Source organism: Eleutherodactylus coqui, chromosome 4 (genome assembly GCF_035609145.1).
Source record: "Eleutherodactylus coqui strain aEleCoq1 chromosome 4, aEleCoq1.hap1, whole genome shotgun sequence".
Taxonomy (NCBI): Eukaryota; Metazoa; Chordata; class Amphibia; order Anura; family Eleutherodactylidae; genus Eleutherodactylus; species Eleutherodactylus coqui.
Genome location: NC_089840.1, coordinates 265,587,474 through 265,607,305, shown reverse-complemented (window position 1 = coordinate 265,607,305; position 19,832 = coordinate 265,587,474). Strand labels below are relative to the sequence as shown.

The 19,832-nt window shown below is 42.1% G+C and overlaps 2 protein-coding genes across 4 annotated transcripts in view; one reads left to right on the top strand and one right to left on the bottom strand.

The window, feature by feature from the left end:
* The window catches only part of LOC136626289 (centrosome-associated protein CEP250-like), a 31,653-nt gene extending 19,922 nt beyond the window's left edge, over window positions 1–11,731 (top strand). The window contains exons 15-19 of the mRNA XM_066601228.1: window positions 1,213–6,303; window positions 8,188–8,337; window positions 8,421–8,507; window positions 8,704–8,757; window positions 9,025–11,731. Coding sequence (XP_066457325.1) covers window positions 1,213–6,303; window positions 8,188–8,337; window positions 8,421–8,507; window positions 8,704–8,757; window positions 9,025–9,243 — 5,601 coding nt within the window. The 3' untranslated portion in view covers window positions 9,244–11,731. The remainder of the gene's footprint in view (window positions 1–1,212; window positions 6,304–8,187; window positions 8,338–8,420; window positions 8,508–8,703; window positions 8,758–9,024) is intronic.
* Window positions 11,732–11,798: 67 nt separating this feature from the next.
* FOXJ2 (forkhead box J2) overlaps window positions 11,799–19,832 on the bottom strand; it is a 31,640-nt gene continuing 23,606 nt past the window's right edge. Inside the window, exons 6-11 of one of the 3 annotated variants that reach the window (XM_066601229.1) lie at window positions 19,585–19,723; window positions 18,380–18,589; window positions 18,192–18,293; window positions 16,195–16,419; window positions 15,119–15,229; window positions 11,799–14,469 (exon numbers count right to left, since the gene is read on the bottom strand). In XM_066601229.1, the coding sequence (XP_066457326.1) occupies window positions 14,357–14,469; window positions 15,119–15,229; window positions 16,195–16,419; window positions 18,192–18,293; window positions 18,380–18,589; window positions 19,585–19,723 (900 nt within the window). In that variant the 3' untranslated portion in view covers window positions 11,799–14,356. The remainder of the gene's footprint in view (window positions 14,470–15,118; window positions 15,230–16,194; window positions 16,420–18,191; window positions 18,294–18,379; window positions 18,590–19,584; window positions 19,724–19,832) is intronic. The other 2 variants (XM_066601230.1, XM_066601231.1) reach the window with 2 other exon arrangements.

The window sequence follows — 19,832 nt, the reverse complement described above, 5'->3', positions numbered from 1 at the left end:
TGCAATAGTATGCATCGTTAGTATAAGACACTACATGCTGCTCTTGTGAGCAGCACTGGACAGTCAGAGCAGCTTGTAGTGTCTTATAATAATGCACAGCGGGAATCAGGTAGTCAAAGAAGTGGCTTGGCCAGCTATGTTTGTGCAGGCCCAGAGGGTCACTTTAAGTAAATCTGGCCATTAACATGAGACAAATGATTATGGATTATGGATCACTGTCAAAAGTAATATCTAATCTAGGTCTCTCTCCCCTTTCAGTTTCATCCCATTGCTTCTAGTCTTTTCTTGTACAAATGAGAATAGGGCTGATCCCTCTGCACTGTGACAGCCCTTCAGATATTTGTAGACCGCTATTAAGTCTCCTCTCAGCCATCCTTCTTGCAAGAATTGTGTGTGCCTTTTTTTCTGCATCACATTGTTGACTCATGTTCAGTCTATGATCTTTTAATATACCCAAGTCTTTTTCACATGTGCTGCTGCTTACCCCTATTCCTCCCATTCTGTATGTTTTTTTTCCCCATTTTTCTTGGCCAGTTGTATTACTTTGTAATCCTCCCTGTTAAATACCAATGTGTTGTACGCTGCCCACTGTTAAAGCTTGTTTAGATCTTTTTGAATCCTCTCTCTCTCTTCCCTAGTGTTAGCTATCCTTCCTAGCATTGCTCGTCAGCAAACTTGATCAGTTTCTCCTTAATTTCCTCCTCCAGATCATTTATAAAAATGTTGAACAACACTGGGCCTAGGACAGAGCCTTGTGGTACCCCACTTGGAAATTAGATTAGTCTGACATGACTTGTTTGTTACAAACCCATGCTGGCTCTGGTTAATTACTGCATTCTTATCCAAGTACTTGCCTACATGCTGTTTAATAATTTCTTCAAAGATCTTTCCCGGTATTTCAATATTTCTGATGAATTTGTCTCCCTAGGAGAAAACTGCTTATTTACCTATCCCTTTGGAAGTGCATACTGAACTGATTATGGGTATGACAGGGGATAGTTGTCTGTCAAACAAGTGCAATTTGGGATTAACAATGTGCTTTTGTGCATTCTTCCTTTAGATTGGGGTGGTAACAGTGTCTGTGCACATAGCTTATAGTTCATTGTAGTAAAATAAGTGCAGTTATATGGATTATATGGGTTAAGAAAAGTGTTTAGAGAATGAAAGCATTTTATAATACGGAATTTTGAATTTTGGGATTTTTTTTTTCAGGAAGAATCAAAGACCCTGAAAGACCATCTGGAGCAAGAAAAGAGTCTTAGACAGGTTGCTGAAGTTCGGGTAGATGAACTGGAGAGAGATAAGTGGACTCAGCTGGATAAAGCAATCATTTTACAGAGGCAATTGGAAAAAGAAGTTTCAGAGCTCAGGGACAACCTGAAAAGATGTCAATCCGAGAAAGAGGCAGCTTTGGAAACGTTAGAACGAGAAGTACTATTAAAAAGCGAACAAGATCGTGAACTGGAGATTATCAAAGAAACCTTAAGAGAAAGTCAGGAAGAGAAAGAGAGGGCTCTTGTTGCATTGGCAAACCAAGAGGATAGTTTAGAAGAGATAGAGAGGCAGATTACAGAGCTCAGAGAGAATATTCAGGAGTGCAACGGGGAGAAAGAGAGTGCTTTAACTTCAGCAGCTCAACTCCAGTTGAACATACAAGAAAGAGAACGTGAAATCAAGGCTTATAAGGAGAATATAATGCAGCTCCAACAAGAGAAAGCGATGGAGGTCGCTGAGTTACAGCAACAGATTCAGAGTCTTAAGGGAACTGAGTTACAAATCACAGTCTTGACAAAGTACCTTGAAGAGTGTCAACTTCAGAAAGAGCTTGCACTGAAAGCAGAAAATGACAGTCATATGATTATAGCAAAAAGGGAGCGCGAAATTGATACCTTGAATGAAAAGTTAAGCCTAGTTCAAGAAGAAAAAGAGGCAGTCTTCAAGCAGTTGTCTGTTTCAACTACCGAGGCAGAGCAAAAACAGTCTGCTCTGGAGGAACTACTTAGACAGTGTCAAGAAGACCGAGAAACCAAGGTGAATGCACTGTTGCAAAATGTGGGAGAGCTGGATAAAGAGTTGAAGACATTACAAGAGCATCTAAAGGATCAGCAGGCCGAAAGAGAAAGCACACTTGAAGAAGTAGCCCATCAAACCATGAGGTTACGAGAGAGAGACTCTCTGATTGAATCTTTACGATCTAGAATTGTGGAGTGCGAGTTGGAGAAAGAACAGGTTACTGTGAATTACAGAGAGTGCAAAGAAAGCGTAACAACATTCAAAGAGACCATTCAAAAGTACGTGGAAGAAAAAGAGAAATTGTTTAGTTTGTCACAGTCTCAAATGGAAGAGATTAACGAAAGGGAAAGTGAGATAAGATTGTTGAAGGAGACTATGTTTAAGGTTCAAGAAGAAAAAGAAAGGCTCCATAAAGATTTAGATTTTCACAACAGAGCTTTGAAGGAGAGAGATGAAGCTAATGTGGAGCTGCAGCAGATGCTACGAGACAGCCAGCAAGAGGAAGAGCGTCATAGACTAGCTGTGGAACAGCAGAGGACTGAAATTCTGAATTTGGAAGAGAAGTTATGGAGGTACGAGCACGACAAATCTTTGGTAGAAGTTAAAATGGAACAGCTGGCATCTCAGAAAGACTCCATGGAGAAGCAAGCAAAAATGGGGGAAGAACGTCTGAGATTAAAAGGAATTGAATATTCTCAGGTCTTAGAGGACAAAGAACTTGAGATTGAAGTTTTAGAGAAGAATTACAAAAGAGAGCGGGAAACTCTGAATACGAGACTAGAGACACTTTCACACTCCTTAAAAGAGAGTGAGAAAGAACTGCAGGAAAAGAAAAGACTTGAGAACGAGAATAGAGATCTGGAGAGGAAACTTTCCGACGTCTTGAATGAAAGACAATTGCTTGAGAAACAGAGGGAAAGAGATGACAAATCTTTTAAAGAAAGGTTACAAGAGCTTTCCCAGACTTTGCTAGAAAAAGAAGCTGGGACTGCTAGAGAGAGAATGCAGTTACACAGGATTAACGATGAATTGGATGTTAGGGTGAAAGATCTGCTAGACATCATTAAAGAGAAAGACATTCAAGAATCAGAGAATTCAGCAAAACTGCAAAAACTGAGAAAGGAACTAGAACAAGTTCAACATTTTCTGGTAGAGACTCAAAGACAGGCAGAAGACACAAAATTTCAAAGTGATAGAGAAATTATGACTTTAAAAAGGCACGTTGCAGAACTGTCTCAAGCACTTGCAGACCGTGAGGTCCATGATGTAGAGAGAGAAGGGCACTTGAAAACTTTGAATATAAGAATAGACAAAATGCGTGAGGAGCTAATGGATAATTCTATGGAATCTGCACGAGTGGAAGAAGAAAGAAAGGAACTGCAGAAATGGGTGACTGAAGTCTCCCAGGCTCTTATTGGAGAGATGTCTCTGGATCAAGAAGGAGATAAAGCTTTAATTAATAGACTAAAATTACTTGGAAAAGCTTTGAAAGACATGGAGCGACAGTGTGAAGAAGAAAAAATGCAGAAAAATAGTTTAAAAGAGAAAGTAGCAAAACTTTCTCAAAGTCTTATAGGAAAGGAACACGAATTAGAAGAGGCAGAAAATAAGATGGGATTGCTGAGAATGAAAATACGTGAACTGGGAGAAGTTCTGATAAAAAAAGAAGACGAAGTAAAGAATGAGGAGCTAAAGAGTGAAGAAGAGAAGTCCTTACTGAGACAAAGTGTATCTCAACTATCTCATAATCTTTCGGAGAAGAATATTGAGATCGAGGAGAAGGAAGTTGAAATTACGTTTCTGAAAGATAAGATCGTAGAATATAGGCAAGTTATGATGGACAAGGATCAAGAAATACGAGAGAAAGACAGCTTCATCGAGCTGCAGAAAAAGTCTCAGAGCAACAGAATATCAGAACTTTCTCAAGCTTTAACTGAAAAGGAAGGGGAAGCAGATAGCAAAGAGCTAAAAATGATATCTCTGGGAGAAAAGATGGTGGAACTTCAACAGGTCTTAATAAATAAGGAGCATGAGCTTAATGAGGAGATGATACGAAGTGAACACGAAAATAAAGTCTTAAGACAAAAAGTGACAGAACTTTCACAGACCTTAATAGAGAGAAGCCAGGATGTGGATTTTGCAAACGCGGAAATAAAATTATTAAAACGTAAGATAGAAGAGCTTCAAGAACATTTGGTAGAGAAAGAAAGAGAAATGGAAGAAAGAGGACGACAGTTTCTAGAGGATAAAGAAACTGAAAGACAGAGATTTACAGAACTTAGCCGGTCTTTAGTAGAAAAGACCCGAGAAAGAGACGATAAAGAGATGCAGATGAAAGAGAAAATTGAAGAACTGAGGCAACATCTGCATGAAAAGGAACAAGAAAATAAGGAGGAAGAACTGCAACATGAGGAAGAGATTATAAAGATGAGGAAAAGGATGTCGGAACTATCTTTATCTCTAACACAGAAGGAAAGGGAAGCAGAGGAGGTCAACACTATGAAAGAATCTATAAGAGAACTTAAGGAAATGCTTTCAGAGAAGGAGAAAGGCAGACAATCTGAGAAAAGAGCGAATGATGAAGAGAAGAAGACTCTACATCAGAGAGTAAAAGATGTTACCAAGGCTCTGGTTGAGAAAGAGCAAGTATATGATGTGGCAAAACATGAGGTGACCACTCTAAAAAATAAGATAGAAGAGCTAAGACGTGACATGCTAGAGAAAGAAGATAAGATTCAGGAAGGCAATAGGGTGAGTGAGGACGAGAAGACATCCTTGAAGCGAAGAGTAAACGAACTGTCCAGAACTTTAGCAGAGAAGGAGCAAGAAGCTGCTAAGACAAGATTAGACAGTAAATATTTAAGAGACAAGCTAGAAGAAGTTAGGCAAATCTTGCTAAATAAAGAGGACGAGATCAAAAATGAACGAAGGCACAACGAGGAAGAGAAGACAGTGATGAGAGAGAGAATTAAAGGCATGTCCCAATCCTTAGTAGAGAAGGACCATGAAGCAGATAGGACCAAGATAGAGATTAACTCTTATAAACAGAAGATAGAAGAACTTGGCCTGGTCCTGACGAGGAAAGAAACAATTCGGGAGACCTATATTGAAGAACAAAAGTCAGTTATAAGCCAAAGAGTGGAAGAACTTTCTCAAACTTTAAAGGTGAAAGAAAACGAAGCTGGGGTTCTTAAAACTGAATTGGCATCACTGAACGAGAATGTAGGAGAACTAAGACAAGCTCTGAATCTGAAGGAACAAGAAATTCAAGAGAAGAAAATGCAGAGTGAAACTGAGAAGAATACTTTAAGAGGAAGAGTGACTGATCTTACTCGAGCTTTAGGAATTAAAGAAAGAGAAGTAGAGGAAATGGTAGGAAATATGGAATCCTTAAAAGACAAGCTAGAACAGACTGAACAGGCTCTGAAGGTGAAAGAACAGACAGTGATAGCTGAGAAAAGATTACATGAGGAAGAAATGACGGCCATACGTAATAAAGTAGTTGAAATTTCACAGATTCTGTTGGAGAAGGAGGAAGAAGCAGAAGATATGGAAAGGGAGACAAAACGTCTTAGGGAAGAGATAGAACAGCTAAGACAGCATCTGGTAGAAAAAGAGCAAGAAAGTAAGACGTATGAAGATGAAAAAAATATCTTGAAGAACAAAGTGTTAGATCTTGTACAAACTACAGAAGAGAAGGAGAAGGCAATAGACATGTTGGTTATTGAGAAGAACACTCTGAGTGTGAAGATTGAAGAACTTCAACAAGAAATGATGTATAAAGATCAAGATGTAAGAGAAGGAATCAGAGACGACAAAGAAAATGAGATATTTTTGAGACCGAGTCTAGAAACTAAATATGAAGGTTTAGCAGAAACTGATAGCAATGTATTAGATGTGCAAGAAGATGTAAACCTACTTCTCCTTCACAAGACAGATACGGAAGAAAGGAGACCCATGGAAGACTCGCAAAAATTCACATATCTCAAGTCAGACATGACAGAGGAAGAGACCACAGAAGGCTTAAAGTTCATCAGGAAGCGGGAATTACTAGAAAACCAATATGAGGAACCTATGTTACTGGAGATCAATTATTCCAGTGATGAGACAAAAATACAAGAGTTGTCAATAGAAATAAAAGCACTTTATAAAGAGAAAGACGAAGCGAGAAAGAGGGAAATTGATCTTAAATGGAAGTTGAAGAACGCAGAAATGGCACTAAGGCGTATGGAGGCTGAGGAGATTACGTTCAGGCAGAAATCTTTGGAATCTGAGAAGAGACTTAGAAAAGTAAGATGGGGTACACAATGGAGGCAACCTGTGCAAATTCATTAGTGAACAGGCTCTGTTCACACTTCTGTTTGTTTTCCATCTGGTTTCCATTGCATATTGATGGTCAGAATGGGGTAGTCTGTGGATGGAGACCTCACTGGTCCAGTCAGTGGTGGTAAAAAGCAAAAACAACCTAATGGATCCTTCAAACTTGTCATCACAGATCCATCATGGATCTTGTAGAAACGGAAGCAATGACAGCATTGTGAACAGAGTCTGAATCATTTCTGGTTATTGGAAAAGTTGATATCAAAGGGTTTGGTTATGTGATCACAGATGAATATTTGTAGAGGCGTCTGATGGCACTACCCAGTCTTACTCAGAATAAGTTCAATCCTGATCTCCAGTTAACTTACCTGTTTTTATGCAGACCTAGCAATTCATGCCCGCCCAATAGGGAGCCTAGACCACTTTACCAAAACTCATCTCCCACAATGTTTTCTAGGCTGCGGGAGATACAGTAGTGGGATCACAAACTACAGCTTTGCTGACCCTGCCTCTAACAAGCAGCATTAGTGGGGGGTGCCTGTGTCAGAACCTGGGGAGAAAGCTTTGGTGACTGCATAAAAATAAGAAGTATTTAAGTGTGAATCACGTAATGAAGAATATGATTTAAAATTACCATCTATTTCCCCTCGTCCTTCGTTACCAGTCAGCCATTATTATAGGGTAATGTATACCCCGAAGTGCCCTGCCAAGTGGATGTTGAGAGCAATGGGTGGGTGTCAAGATGACGCTACACAATAGAGTAGACATATTGTTGACCCCTACTCAACTCCATTAGTGATTCCATTGTAGCTGTATATGAACCTACGTAGAATACAATCCCAATTCACAAAGAGTTGGTGTAAAATGTACAGAAAAAAGAATGCAGTGATTTAGAAATCTCATATAACCATAGTTCATTCACAATAGAACATAGCAGAAGGGGGAGATGTTTTTCCATTCCATTTTAAAAAATTAACCCCTTTTAAAAATTGATGGCAGCAACACATCTCAAAAAAAGTTAGGCCAGGGCTATGTCTTCCATTGTGTAGCATTCCCATTTCTTTCTACAAGAGTCTATAAACGTCTGGGAAGTGGGGAGATCAATTGCTAGAGTTTTTGAACTAGAGGCTGGCCAATTGAGCCCCAGATTCTTCTTCTGTGAAGCCATGCTGTTGTGATAGATGCATTATGTGGTTTATTGTCTTGCTGAAATATGCAAGGCCTTCCCTGAAAGAGACAAAGTCTGGATGGGAGCATATGGTGTTCCAAAACCTCTATATACTAATCAGCATTGATAGTGTAAACTGCCCATGCCATAGGCACTAATAAAACCCCATCCCATCAGAGATGTAGGCTTTTGAACTGTTCACTAATCGTCCGTGGTTTCCTTGTTTGACAATTTGTAGACCGTTTTTCACAGATTGATGAACCTTTGATGACCTGTGCTTCTGAGAGACTCTGCCTCTCTACCATGTTCCTTTTATACACAGCCATGTGACTTAGTAGAAAATTGATCCTCCAGTTGTTTTTCATTATTGCCACTTACTTTTCCAGCCCTGTGTTCCCCCTGTTCCAACTTTTTTGAGATGTGTTGCTGCCATCAATTTCTAAATAAGTTAATTTTTAAAAAATGAAATGGACATATGTCTCCCTTTCACCTTCTGATGTGTTCTATGTTCTACTGTGAATAAAATGTGCTTGGATGAGATTTCCAATCATTGCATTCTTTTTTTTGCCTTTACATTTTTTATGGCAACTTTTTTGGATTGGGGATTGTATATAAAGCACCTGAAATATTTCTCTGCAGTTGGTTTTGATCTGGATATGAGATGCATTAATTGTCTTCTTAAACAGGACCCTACACCTGCAGATATCAAAGGCACAAACACTGGCGACTCTCTGCAGAGGCGGCTGAAGGTCCTCCATGAGGCTGTTGCAAGGTTGGAAAATGACAAAGCTTTATTGCAAAGCCAAAACCTGCGTCTGAGTGAGACATTAAAAGAAGTAAGAGCTGCTACAGAGGAGTGTCATGGATGCCGAATTAAGTCAAACTTTTGTCTTACATTCAATTTTGTTTTCTTGCATAGGTTGAGAGTGGGCGGAGGAACCTCCGGAGGGAGCTGCGTAAGCTGAATATCTCAGCGTTGCAGAACTCAAAGGACAAATCACAAGAGGTTAGTTGTCCTAGGGTAATCAAATATTTTAAAGCCATCTCGGGACCAGTTGCAGTCTTTACTGCTGCATAAGACTCATGGCTTTCTATGATGGTGCTATGACAATTGATATCATTGGCGCAGTATTACACTAGTTCTGTCAGTCTCAACATTTCTGATGGAGCTGTAATATAGGCTGCAATGTTTTTACCTCTAGGATACTGTTGATTCTTCTACATCTCAGCCAAGCGTGACGGAGCTACAGCAAGAGGTGGGTGACTCTATTCGCTTGCTGCATTCTACATTGTATAGTGTTCCAAGGTATTATGCAATTACAATACGATGCGATAAGATGGAAGAGTGTTCAACTGTATATAGAAAACCTGTGAAATATAAGGCAGCATGGTGTTTGAGAACAAATAGAGGGTGAGTTAAGGGCATAATAAGTTTACTGGGGCGATGGGGTATGTAGAATAGAATGGGATTCTGCAGTTGTCTGAAGAGTTAACAAATAGTCATCTTGTATCTTCCCCCACAGATCTCCTTTTTAAAGTCGCAGCTCGAGACAGAACGTGGACAGCGCTCTCGTTACATACAGCGATGTTCTCGCACCACTGACGAGCTTACCAGCCTGAGATACGATTTGACTCGTTCACTGGCTGCAGTGACCTCTGATACTAGATCTCAGGTACTAGAGAGGGAAACGATCCGACTGGATGACACTTTAAACCGGAGTCTGGGCCTTCCAACGACCTGAATGTGAACGTCAGCGTCCAGTTCTGAAAGCATGCAAGTCTCACCATCTTGAAGGAACAGTTTGGATCAATGAGACGGAGAGCAGTCAGAAAACGGGCGGATCCGTCCTATAAAAAGGGCTTGACCCCTTTATCGACCTGTCTTACAGAAGTCCAATTCAGTTGCACTAGAAGTGCAATGGTTCTAGTTTTAGTGACCAATCATTGAGCACTATACTGGACCTGTTTGCAATGACAAATCATTATGTCTACATGTGTGGGTGATCTGTGGTTCAAAAGAGTTGAAAATGATGTCTGTTACAGGGCTCACTTTTAGTGTGTGATTGTGTGTTTTTGGATGGAGCTGTACGTCTGGCATGGTCATTTCGTAACCACAAGTATGCTTATGACTGTAAGTTTATGCTGTGGTGTTAAGCTAACCATGCATAAATTACATTGACTATGTATGGATCATAAGCGAATTCTTCAGGTCTCAGACCCTTAGGTACTGCAATAGGGTCTGATGCTACCCTTTGGGAAACCTAGTTCTGATTGAAAGTAGAAAATTGTTGCAACAGAATTTTGCAACATGGTTGACACCATCCTACTTGAAATTCCTTGCTGAGAGTCATCAGAACTACCCAATTATCAGTCAGAGGGAAATCAATCTGTACAGACCCCTTTATCGTAAGGTTGTGCTGTCCTACCAGCAGCTATTGAATAAGATTAGCGTCTGATCGGCTGCACAAGGTCAACTTTGTAGAGTCTGATCATTGGTTCTAGCTCAATATAGAAGTTTACAAAGTCAACTTACAGTGTCTAGTATGGTTTCCCGTTGAACCAGAAATCAATTATAATATGTGACGCAGGTACCGCAGTGGGGTCTGACCCTATTCCTTTCTTGAATTGAACTGCTGACAGTCATCGGAAGCACTTGATATTTCGCCATATAAGGCTCAATTCTACCCTGCTCGTTAGCTAAAGAGCAAAGCGGAGCTGTGTCTACACTCTAGTTAACTGAAGCTGAACATCTCACATCACCTTGTATGATTACAGTCATTATATGGTACATAGGGCAGGTTTATAGATCGTTGCCTCTTACTCAAAACCAAGCGGAAACCTTGCGTTATTTTGTGTTTTACCAAGTTAAGCTGTGATTTTCGTTCATTGTGGGTTCCACAAGTTCAGGTTGTGGATTCATAACTGCTATTAGAACGCCTTGAAGTGCAATTTCAATGTAATTCACAACATTGGGTAGCTGTGTAAATACATTGTAAGCTCAGGTTGTTGTAGAAGGCCATTGCTTGTTGTGAAGGTTGGGCAGTTTTTGTCAATTTCTAACGATTGCCCGCATCAGATTCATACACAGCAGTGGTAGCGATAAAAGAGCTATTTTACTATAGAATTTCTAACCAAATGGGGTAAACGGGTTGTTTCCTTTTATTGGGTTAATCTATACTTGTAAATTAGGAAGTTGCATACGTAATTGGAATAACTACCGTCTTGAATAAGAGTGAAGCAATGCAGTTGATTGGTACGGATGTGATTGCACATCGATATGTGTACAGGGTGAGACTTTGGTAACAGATCTATGATCGTAATGACAATCCATTTGTGGAACAGGGTGACCGAGCGATGTGTGTGAGAGAGGGTTATGTAGTCCTGATTGTTGTGTTGAGATGTGTAGTACAGGATTATGCTGCATGGACCATATGTGTGATTGTTGCACTGACCGATGTGTGGAATTGTGGTGAACTTTTCTTAATGTTTGTATATAGGATCAAACTCTTAAAGGGTAATTCTATACTGGTTGGGATGTAGGAAATCCAAAACCGCAACATCCATTCTGGCTCTCGTAATAGTTGTTACTTTCCTCTCCATAGGACACAGAGAAGGGGGCCGGAGACCATTGCATGTAGTGTAGCGTCTTGCGCCATAGCTTGATGGTCTCATATTAGTATCTTCTACCTTTGGAGGTTGTAGCAGCCGGACAATCCCATTCCAAGTGCAACGTCTTAGAGATGAAGTGTCTTGCCCAGAACCCCCTCCAACATGTTCTCACGGAACTTCTCCATTGATTGCGGAGAACTAAGAGAAGTCTGGCTTGCCATGACTGTGAAGACCATTCTTCTAGGGGTTTGTCCACATGGGACCCTTTTAATAAATGGGTGGCCATTGCTTCCATATATAAATCTCTACTGGATAGAATTGCTCTTTCTAATCTGTTACTGGGTTATGTGTGTCCAATGAGGCTGTTGTCCGGAGTGTTAGATGACTTTTATTTTATACAGTTATTTCTATATATATATCTATATATTTTAATAAAAACAGTATTATGTACATAGGTTTATAATGTGTATAACACCATGACACAGGCAATGTGACGGCCGCCCTCCAGAAAGAGGCTGCAATATTTTAGCCAGACGCTTTTACTCATATGTGTATCTCTGTATATATATTTATATAAATATATATTTTGTATGATGAAATATTTGAGCTTGTACCTATTTATGTGCGATCCTTACGTCTGAAATGCAGCTGATATCACTAGAGCCATTGCAATAACATCAAGCAAAGCCACTTTCTGCTGATATGTTTAATAAGCGTCCATTGAGTCTCATTCTGAACAGAAAAATAATTGGGAGTCACAAAGATGGCTTCTGACGGGGAGAATGGCAGCTGCGGGTAATGATCCTATGGCAGCTCATCCGTTTCCCTTCTCCTTCTTCACTCAACTGCGAAAACTGATGGGAAAGAAATCCTATGATGGAAATTAAGTTTTTGGGTGAATTCCGATTGTCCCGGGTGGTATGAATTGGATTGGACTAATGTCTGCATTTGGGCATGACTAACATGAAGGAAAATATGTCCATTATGGGTTTGATTGTGACCCTGATGCTGAAGAGTTGCGACGGTGTATACGTAGACATGAGTGAAGAGCACTAAACAACGAAAAGCATAGCAAAACAGATGACCTCATGGAAGATGATCAATCCCGGACGCTCCTAATCGCAAAACAGTGATGGACAGCTCATAAATGCAAATTTTATCAGGTGTCGTCATGTTCACAGTGTGATCACCAGGACACCGACTGTACTACCAACAAGTCTAGGACGAGTCCGTGCATCATCTACGTCTGTCAAGTTATGCCCCAACTTCCCAACACTCTAGATTTATTCCTCTCCATCATCACAGGTACACTTGACATTCATGACAGGTAGACATGTCCTGTGACAGCTGTAATGGCCATCATATTGGTTGTCACAGAAAGATATATCACTACATCCACTGGTGCTTATTAAATCCCTAACGCCTCTTCCCTTGTAGTTCTATTGAATGGGATGTGGATCACCATAAGGCTCTACTATGATTAAGTTCAGATCTGTACAACCACTGAGGGCCGATAGTTGTAGCCATTGTCAAACCAGCCTAAATAAAATTCTAACAATGTTTGACAAACCCATGATCTACGTTTACAAGGAAATATAGGTTTACAGGGGAATATAATAAGCATGGGACACTACACACTGACGTACACAGCACCGGTATACACACCAGCCATATTTCGAGAATCTATGGTTCCACTCCACTCTTTTGAGGTGATGCTCGTTGATCCAAACCATATCTCGTAATACCAAGGCACTAACCGATTCGCCAATATGAAGACCATTACTAATGCACTCTCTTTGCTACTAAACCACCCTCTGTCTGGATCTTTTACAACTACTCCTCCCCAGCAGTAGCTATTGATATGTCGAATACTGAACTACTACCTTTTATAATGCATCGACTTAAAATACTGAAGAGCCCTTTTAACACAATGATGTGGTGGTCTGCCTGAAGATGACGCCATGTACAGCCTGCTTTATCACTAAGATAGTGAGCGTTTGGTGGTCAGCACCTACTTGACAGAAAAATACTGGATGACCAGTACTCTACATGTCTCCTACACTGATAGAATGACTATTGGGTGCTCTATACCCATTGACCAGCACCTGGCTGGTGCTCTATGGTTATGGTGCTTAGGATAACCATGGACTTGGAGACTGTGCCCAAATATGTGACCAGGATAATGACTGAATAGTGGACTGTGCCCACTTATGACCAAGATAACCGTTGACTAGTAGATTGTGCCACCAAATCACCAAGTTAACGATTGAATAATGGACTGTGCCCACTTATATGACCAGGATACCCATTGACTAGAGGACTATCTGTGTCCACCAACAAGCCATGGATTCTCCAATATTGCACATCTGTAAAGCTGCTAATCATCGTTGTGGCAGTCTTCATCTTTCTATGAATGATCCATACTTGACGAATGTACCGTAACTTGTATGCCTGGGAGCCACTATTGCCAATCCTATAGCAATCCAAGATGGAAACCAAACCTGGAATCTACCCCAAAGCAAGAAGAGTAGGAGGGAGTTATCCGGGAAAAAAAGGCCTTATTTTTGTCATGTGCAAACCATGAAGCCAGACATGACATTGTAGGGTCCGCTCATTCTATGTGCCACATACCACTACAGTAATGAACTTCACAACAAAACGGTTAAAGCATAAGAGACATCCAACGTGAAATTGTAGCAGTACAAAGAGGACGGACAGTCGTACTGGTTTGCGGACAGTTGTTTCTGGGATTTTTGGGGTTGGGGTCTGTCCAGTAGCTGGGAAAGTCTGTAGGAAATCTCACCAACGTCTCAAGTCTTAAGATGGCTGCAGACTCCTTGTTAACACTTTGTGCTGTGCAATAGGTGTACGCTTTATAAATAAATCAAGTTGGCCTTGGGTAGACTTCCGGCCAAGCCTTACCCTCCCCAGAGACACTGTGAATGCCCTCTCCTACGGTAACACCGGAACACCTTGGCACTAGGAAATACGAGGCGGGCAGAGGGAATCGCCATCCTCACTTCTCTTTTTTTACTCGGCAGTATCACAGAGGGAGAGATTGAAAAAGTCTGTGGGCAGGGTCTTCATGAATTGTCTCCTTATCCAGTGAGAAGGGCCCATTGGCCCTGATTGTCGGGCGAAGATATACATTTATATATTTATATATATCTATACACGTGGAGGGAAGGTTTAAGCCTCTCCTATAATTCTTTTGCATTCCGCCTGGGATTTTGCTGTGCAGAGTCTTTAAGCGATAGAGTCCCAATCAAAGTCATCTTGTATTTCTTCGCTGGTGGGTGGATAACGGAGTTCCGGGCGAGTCGAATACATAGCGCGTTGGGGTACAGATACAGAGCGACCTGTGGGTGGAAAAGCATCAGTGAACACTTCAAGGAGAATTATAGTAAAAAACGACCCCACTTCCTAATCTTACCCATATTCAAGGCCAGTCTTAGATTACATGGCACCCTGTGTGAAATTATTGTGCCCTCCCCCACCTGTTATAAGAAAATAATTATATAATGTGCATAATATATTACACTGATGAGCAGTTTGCATGTACTATATTCTGCTTGAGCAGGGAGCAAAATAGTACCATTGCCAAACCAGAACTGCTCAAGTAAATAAATACAGTATCAAGGTCAGGGAATAAATATGGTATCAGAACCAAAATAATTATTACATAAATCTAGTACCAGAACCAAGAGCATAACATAAATACAGCACCAGAACCAAGAGCATAACATAAGTACAGCACCTCAACCAAGCTTAGTACATAAATACAGGGTTGACTTTAGAATATCTCAGACTAAGGTAGACCATGCATGTAAGCCAGAGTTTCAGATCCTAGCCGTGTCTTAAGGGCACAGACTAAAAAACAACTACCACTGATTAAGATGTAAGGGTTAAGCATTGGTAGTGCCCTATAGGTAATTTTTTTGTAAACACAACTGGTTATTCCCTTTTAATTTTAGGATTATTGCATGGAGCATTATCCGGAAACCTCACCTGGCTGGCTGTATGTTGGGGGGGCCTGGGTTTGAATAGGATATCCAGGGGGTGCAGTGAAAGTGTGACCACAAGATACTGGAGGCTGCTGGTTCTGCCCATAGGAGGTAACTGGAAGGAAAAAGAAAATATTCAATTTAGTGACTGTGAAGTAGCGGACTTTTCTCACGTAGCCGTATGGAAAGTATACTGGGAGTAGTGTGATTAAGGAAAAATATCCAGCGGAAAGGATGTAAATAACTCGTCGCCAAAAGGGGTCACAGGAGGATGTCAAGAACTGTTCTGACCAACAGGCGCTGCACAGTCAAGAGCTGGAGAACACCTAGCATGAGGCGATCTGAGCCTGCTGCCTCAGGTGGTAGTCTGCAGGACCTCAGAGGGGAGAAGGTTGGGTGCCATCCAGCCAGTAATTAAGGCTGATATCTATCTTTTACCAGCGATATCAGTGACTGGTAAAAATAATTGCCAACTGTGAGCCTGCTGGGCAACAACAAGCATTTCACTCATTCGATCTGTAGCTCCAGGCCAGGGCCTGCCGCCACTGGACCGCGGCTATGAATGTGTGAAATGCTTGTCTGTTTGCTTCCAGCTGGAGGTCCACAATGGGGCACTATTATTACTTGGGCCACTATGGAGGTCACTATTCCTACTGGAGCCACTCTGGGAGTGACTATTACTATTGCGGCCACTACTACTATGGGGGTTACTATTACTACTAGGGCCACTGTACGGTTCACAATTACTACTGGGGCCACTAACAGGGTCACTATTTCTACTGGGTCCATTAAGGGGGTCACTATTACAATTGGGGCCACTAAGTGGACCACTCACTGTTGGGGCCACTATTTTTCTATCACTTCAGACTTCTCAACAGTTCAAATATGTTTTGGGTATCTTAGAGCACACATCAAGAGCACAATACAGCTGATGTGTCCAAACACACAACTCGCTGTTCAATCTGTAGCTGGTAGGTTGAGTTGGGCAAAGTTGTTAAGGGGTTAATGTTTCTTGCTGGCATCTCCCAAATTAACACTCCTCCTTCATACAACCATTTACCCCTCTACCTCCAATCCTACCTGCCATGGTATGTCCTGGCTTTGCTCCCTGGAGTGCACAGGCACTGCTGGTGGAGGGGGGCATGCACTGAGCCTGGCAGGATGCCGCCTGTCCATGTGAAGAGTCGGGAGGCAGGAGTCCGTTGCGACTTAGCAGATGGCTTAAGGAATCACACAAGCTGGCGATATGATGTTGATCCAAGCTCCAGTTCTTCAGTTCAGCCTGGCGGAGACTCTCCATGAGGTCTGGAAAGAGGACAAACATCGGTTTATAGAATGCCCCTTTAACCCTCTCCAATCCACTGTCTGACGTCTAAAGACATTCTGATTGAAGGTTGTACAGCTTCTGATGTCAGAAGACGTCCGGCAGGGTATTCTTACTGTATATTACTGGCCACTCTGTTGTCGGGGCCTCTTCAGCATGTCACATACTGCAGTACTGGCTCTAGCCAGCAGGTGGCGGCATTGTAAAATGGCAGAAAGAGAAAGCCCCCTAGGAAACCCTGAATCCAAAATTGGATTGCAAAGGGTTAAAACTTACAGTAGATTTACACTCCTGAACACTGAAATTGTAACATCAAGAAGGAAGAGTCGTAGAATTATGGAAATCGCAGGATTGATAGACGTTAACAAATGCTAAAAAATTGGCAACAAAGTATTCAAAACCTCTCGATTTATTCCGTATTGAGTATGAGCAGCGCACGCACTTACATGCCTTGGCGGGCTATCGGTGAGGTTATTAATGGTTGTCTGAGGAATGTTCGGCCACGCTGACTACATCGGGTTCGCAAATCATCAAGATGCGCTCCTGGTGGCTCCCCATGCAAATGGCGACCCAGATCTGCTCAATGGAAGACTAGTCCGGAGACGCTGCAAGTCGCGGCAGCACGGTGAGACAACACAGGCTGCTCACAGTTGCACGTGTAGAAAAACGTCTCCTGGAACACTTCAGAGAAATGGCCGTACCGCCGATTCCACGAGCAAATCAACATAACGCTGAGCTGTTAACGTACCTGGAATGAAGACTAGAGGGGTCTGGCTACCGTACATCATACCACCCCACATCAAAATCCCCGGAGTAGGACCAGTGTGACGTTGCCTCGTGAAAGACTCTTCATGGCGTTGCCCATGTGGTCTCCAAACCCATCTCCAGCTACCATTGCACCCAAGAGAAAAGTAGGACTCCTCTCTGGAGAGGATAGACCTTCCATTCCAGCCTCCATTGCCGACTTGCTCTGCACCGTGATGGCCTTTGAGAGTTGTTGCGTGAGGTCAATGGAGTGCCCATTGCTAGACGTCTAGCTTGTAGATTAATGTCATACAAGCGCCTTCTGAAGTGTGTGTAGACGTTGTTGGCCGCCTTAGGCTTTGGACGTGACATCCAATTTCACTCACAGTACTGAATGGATCGCTACGTGCCAATCTATGATGATTCGTTCGTGCAGAAATTCGCCTTTCTGCCCCAATTGTTATCATTTCAGTTCGTCGTTGTTCTCCCAACCACTCGGGCATGCAATGTAGAACAGGACTGACATGGTGGCCTACATGGCGGTCTCAATCTCAGGATTCTGTCCATCTCGGTTTTCAACAAGTGGCACTAAGTGGCCCGTTGATGATCATCACACAATCGTACCTCAAGAGTTTATTCATTTTTTGAGTTTTCATGTGGTTAAAAAAAATTTGCTTTTGTTCTGGCTTTGGTGCTCCTCCAACACAGAATGGAACTGGTTCTTTGGAAATGTGATCATTTGCATATCTTAGCCACACCTACTTCCTCAATTTGCATAACCTTACACCTTGTGCTTCTTGGTGTTGCAATCTCAATGTTGAGGAGTGTACTTTAAGGAGCTGTTTTTCAGTTTGACACTACACATAATGTCGAGTGACTATACTAACTATATTTTACACTCTACTCACATCCAAAGCTGTGCTGAAATTCTGAATGCAGCTCTGGGTGTGATTGGAGTATAAGGCAAAGTGTTACCCCAACCCCCTTTCTTGGTAGTTGGAAGTTTTACCTGAGAACTGTGACAGATCCACATTTGACCAATCCAAACTGCTGACCATTTTGAAGCTTTCCTTTAAAGTGTCTATGCTGGAGCACCAGTCACTGGGTAGGCCTAGGGGGAAGGGGTAACGAGTGAGTGTAAGCTCTGCTGCCAAGATATTCGATCTAGTAAAGACGCACATTACAGATAGAACGTACCCATAGATATCCCAGGAGCAGGGGGTCGTGGCATTTGCTGAGAGGGCAGGTAGGGCGGCTGCTGATGCTGGCTTGGATGGTGAGAAGAGGAGGGGTTATTCATGTTGGGGACGTTGTGGGGGTGCAGCGAGGAGGACTCCCCCGAATTCTGTTGGTACATGCAGCAGCTTGATGATGGCGGCTGTACATCAGTGGGGAGAGGCGAGAGCCCTGGATGTAGAGACGGAGAATTGACAGCTGTTCTGCAAAACCCTCATACACTTTGGGTCTCAACGACTCATTGTTTTTATAAGATTGCTGCTTGCTGTCAGTGAATTGAAACACTCATTTATGTTCATACAAACCTAATATAGCATGAGTCCAGACCTATCTCACAGAGGATGTTCGGTTGTGTGCAACCCGCATCCTTGCAGCTACCAGGGCATGCTGAGAGTTGTAGTGTCACAGCCGCAGGTTGCACGCTACTCTATAACTCTGCATACAACTGTAGCAAACTCTCTGCTATGAGAAGTATAGGGGGGCATTAATACGTAACGGAAATGCTGCAAATACTCCGAAGTGGAAAATACGTCAAAATCTGCATCATTTCTACATAAAAAAAATCCCACCATCTGTGCAAATTTTGAACCCTATGTTGGGTACGTTCACAGAACGGAAACGCCGCGGCGAATGCGCCTACAAAACTTGCAACAAAATCAGCGGCTTTCTGATGCAGTTTTTGGTGCAGATCTGCACATGGATGTCACTTCTTGACTTGGAAATTGCATGCCACTTCGTGACGCAGAAACGCTTGCTTCCACGTTGTAATTCCGCTTGCGGATTTTGTCCATTGAGAGGAGAACATCCATGTGCACATCTGCGGCACAAAGACACGGATGTTGACAAGGTCTTCAGAGGCGGAATTCGCCATGGAAAATTCCATCCTGTGAACATACCCCTAATACACTATACAGCTTTCCAGCCTCTGCTTAAACCCACCCCCCATTCACTGACAGCAAGCAGAGATCTTGAAAAAAGTCAGAGGTTGTATTGAAATATGTCAGAAAGATGCACAATTTAATTATACAATGATTAAACCTTATTTGCATAAACTCTCTATCACTCCGTTAACTTTTAAAGCTACAGTGACTAATTGATGTGATGGTGCTATAGCTGGACCTTAGTGCCCCCTTCCGTGTTCCTACAGTCCCCACCTCCATTCTCACCCTGTTTACCCTGCAAAGTACGGTATAGGCTGCGGAAGGAACAGCTGAGGTCTGGGATCTCCGTGAAGGGCAATTTGTAGCAGTCGCTGTTGTTGTAGGAAGAAGTCCTTGAGTCGGTTGGCATGTGAGCTGAGGCAGCCTGCAAGAGAGCGGGCATTTAATATCACAGCGGGCAGATATAGAGAAGACATTCATATTATATAACAGTATTATAGTAGTTATATTCTTGTACATAGGAGCAGTATTAT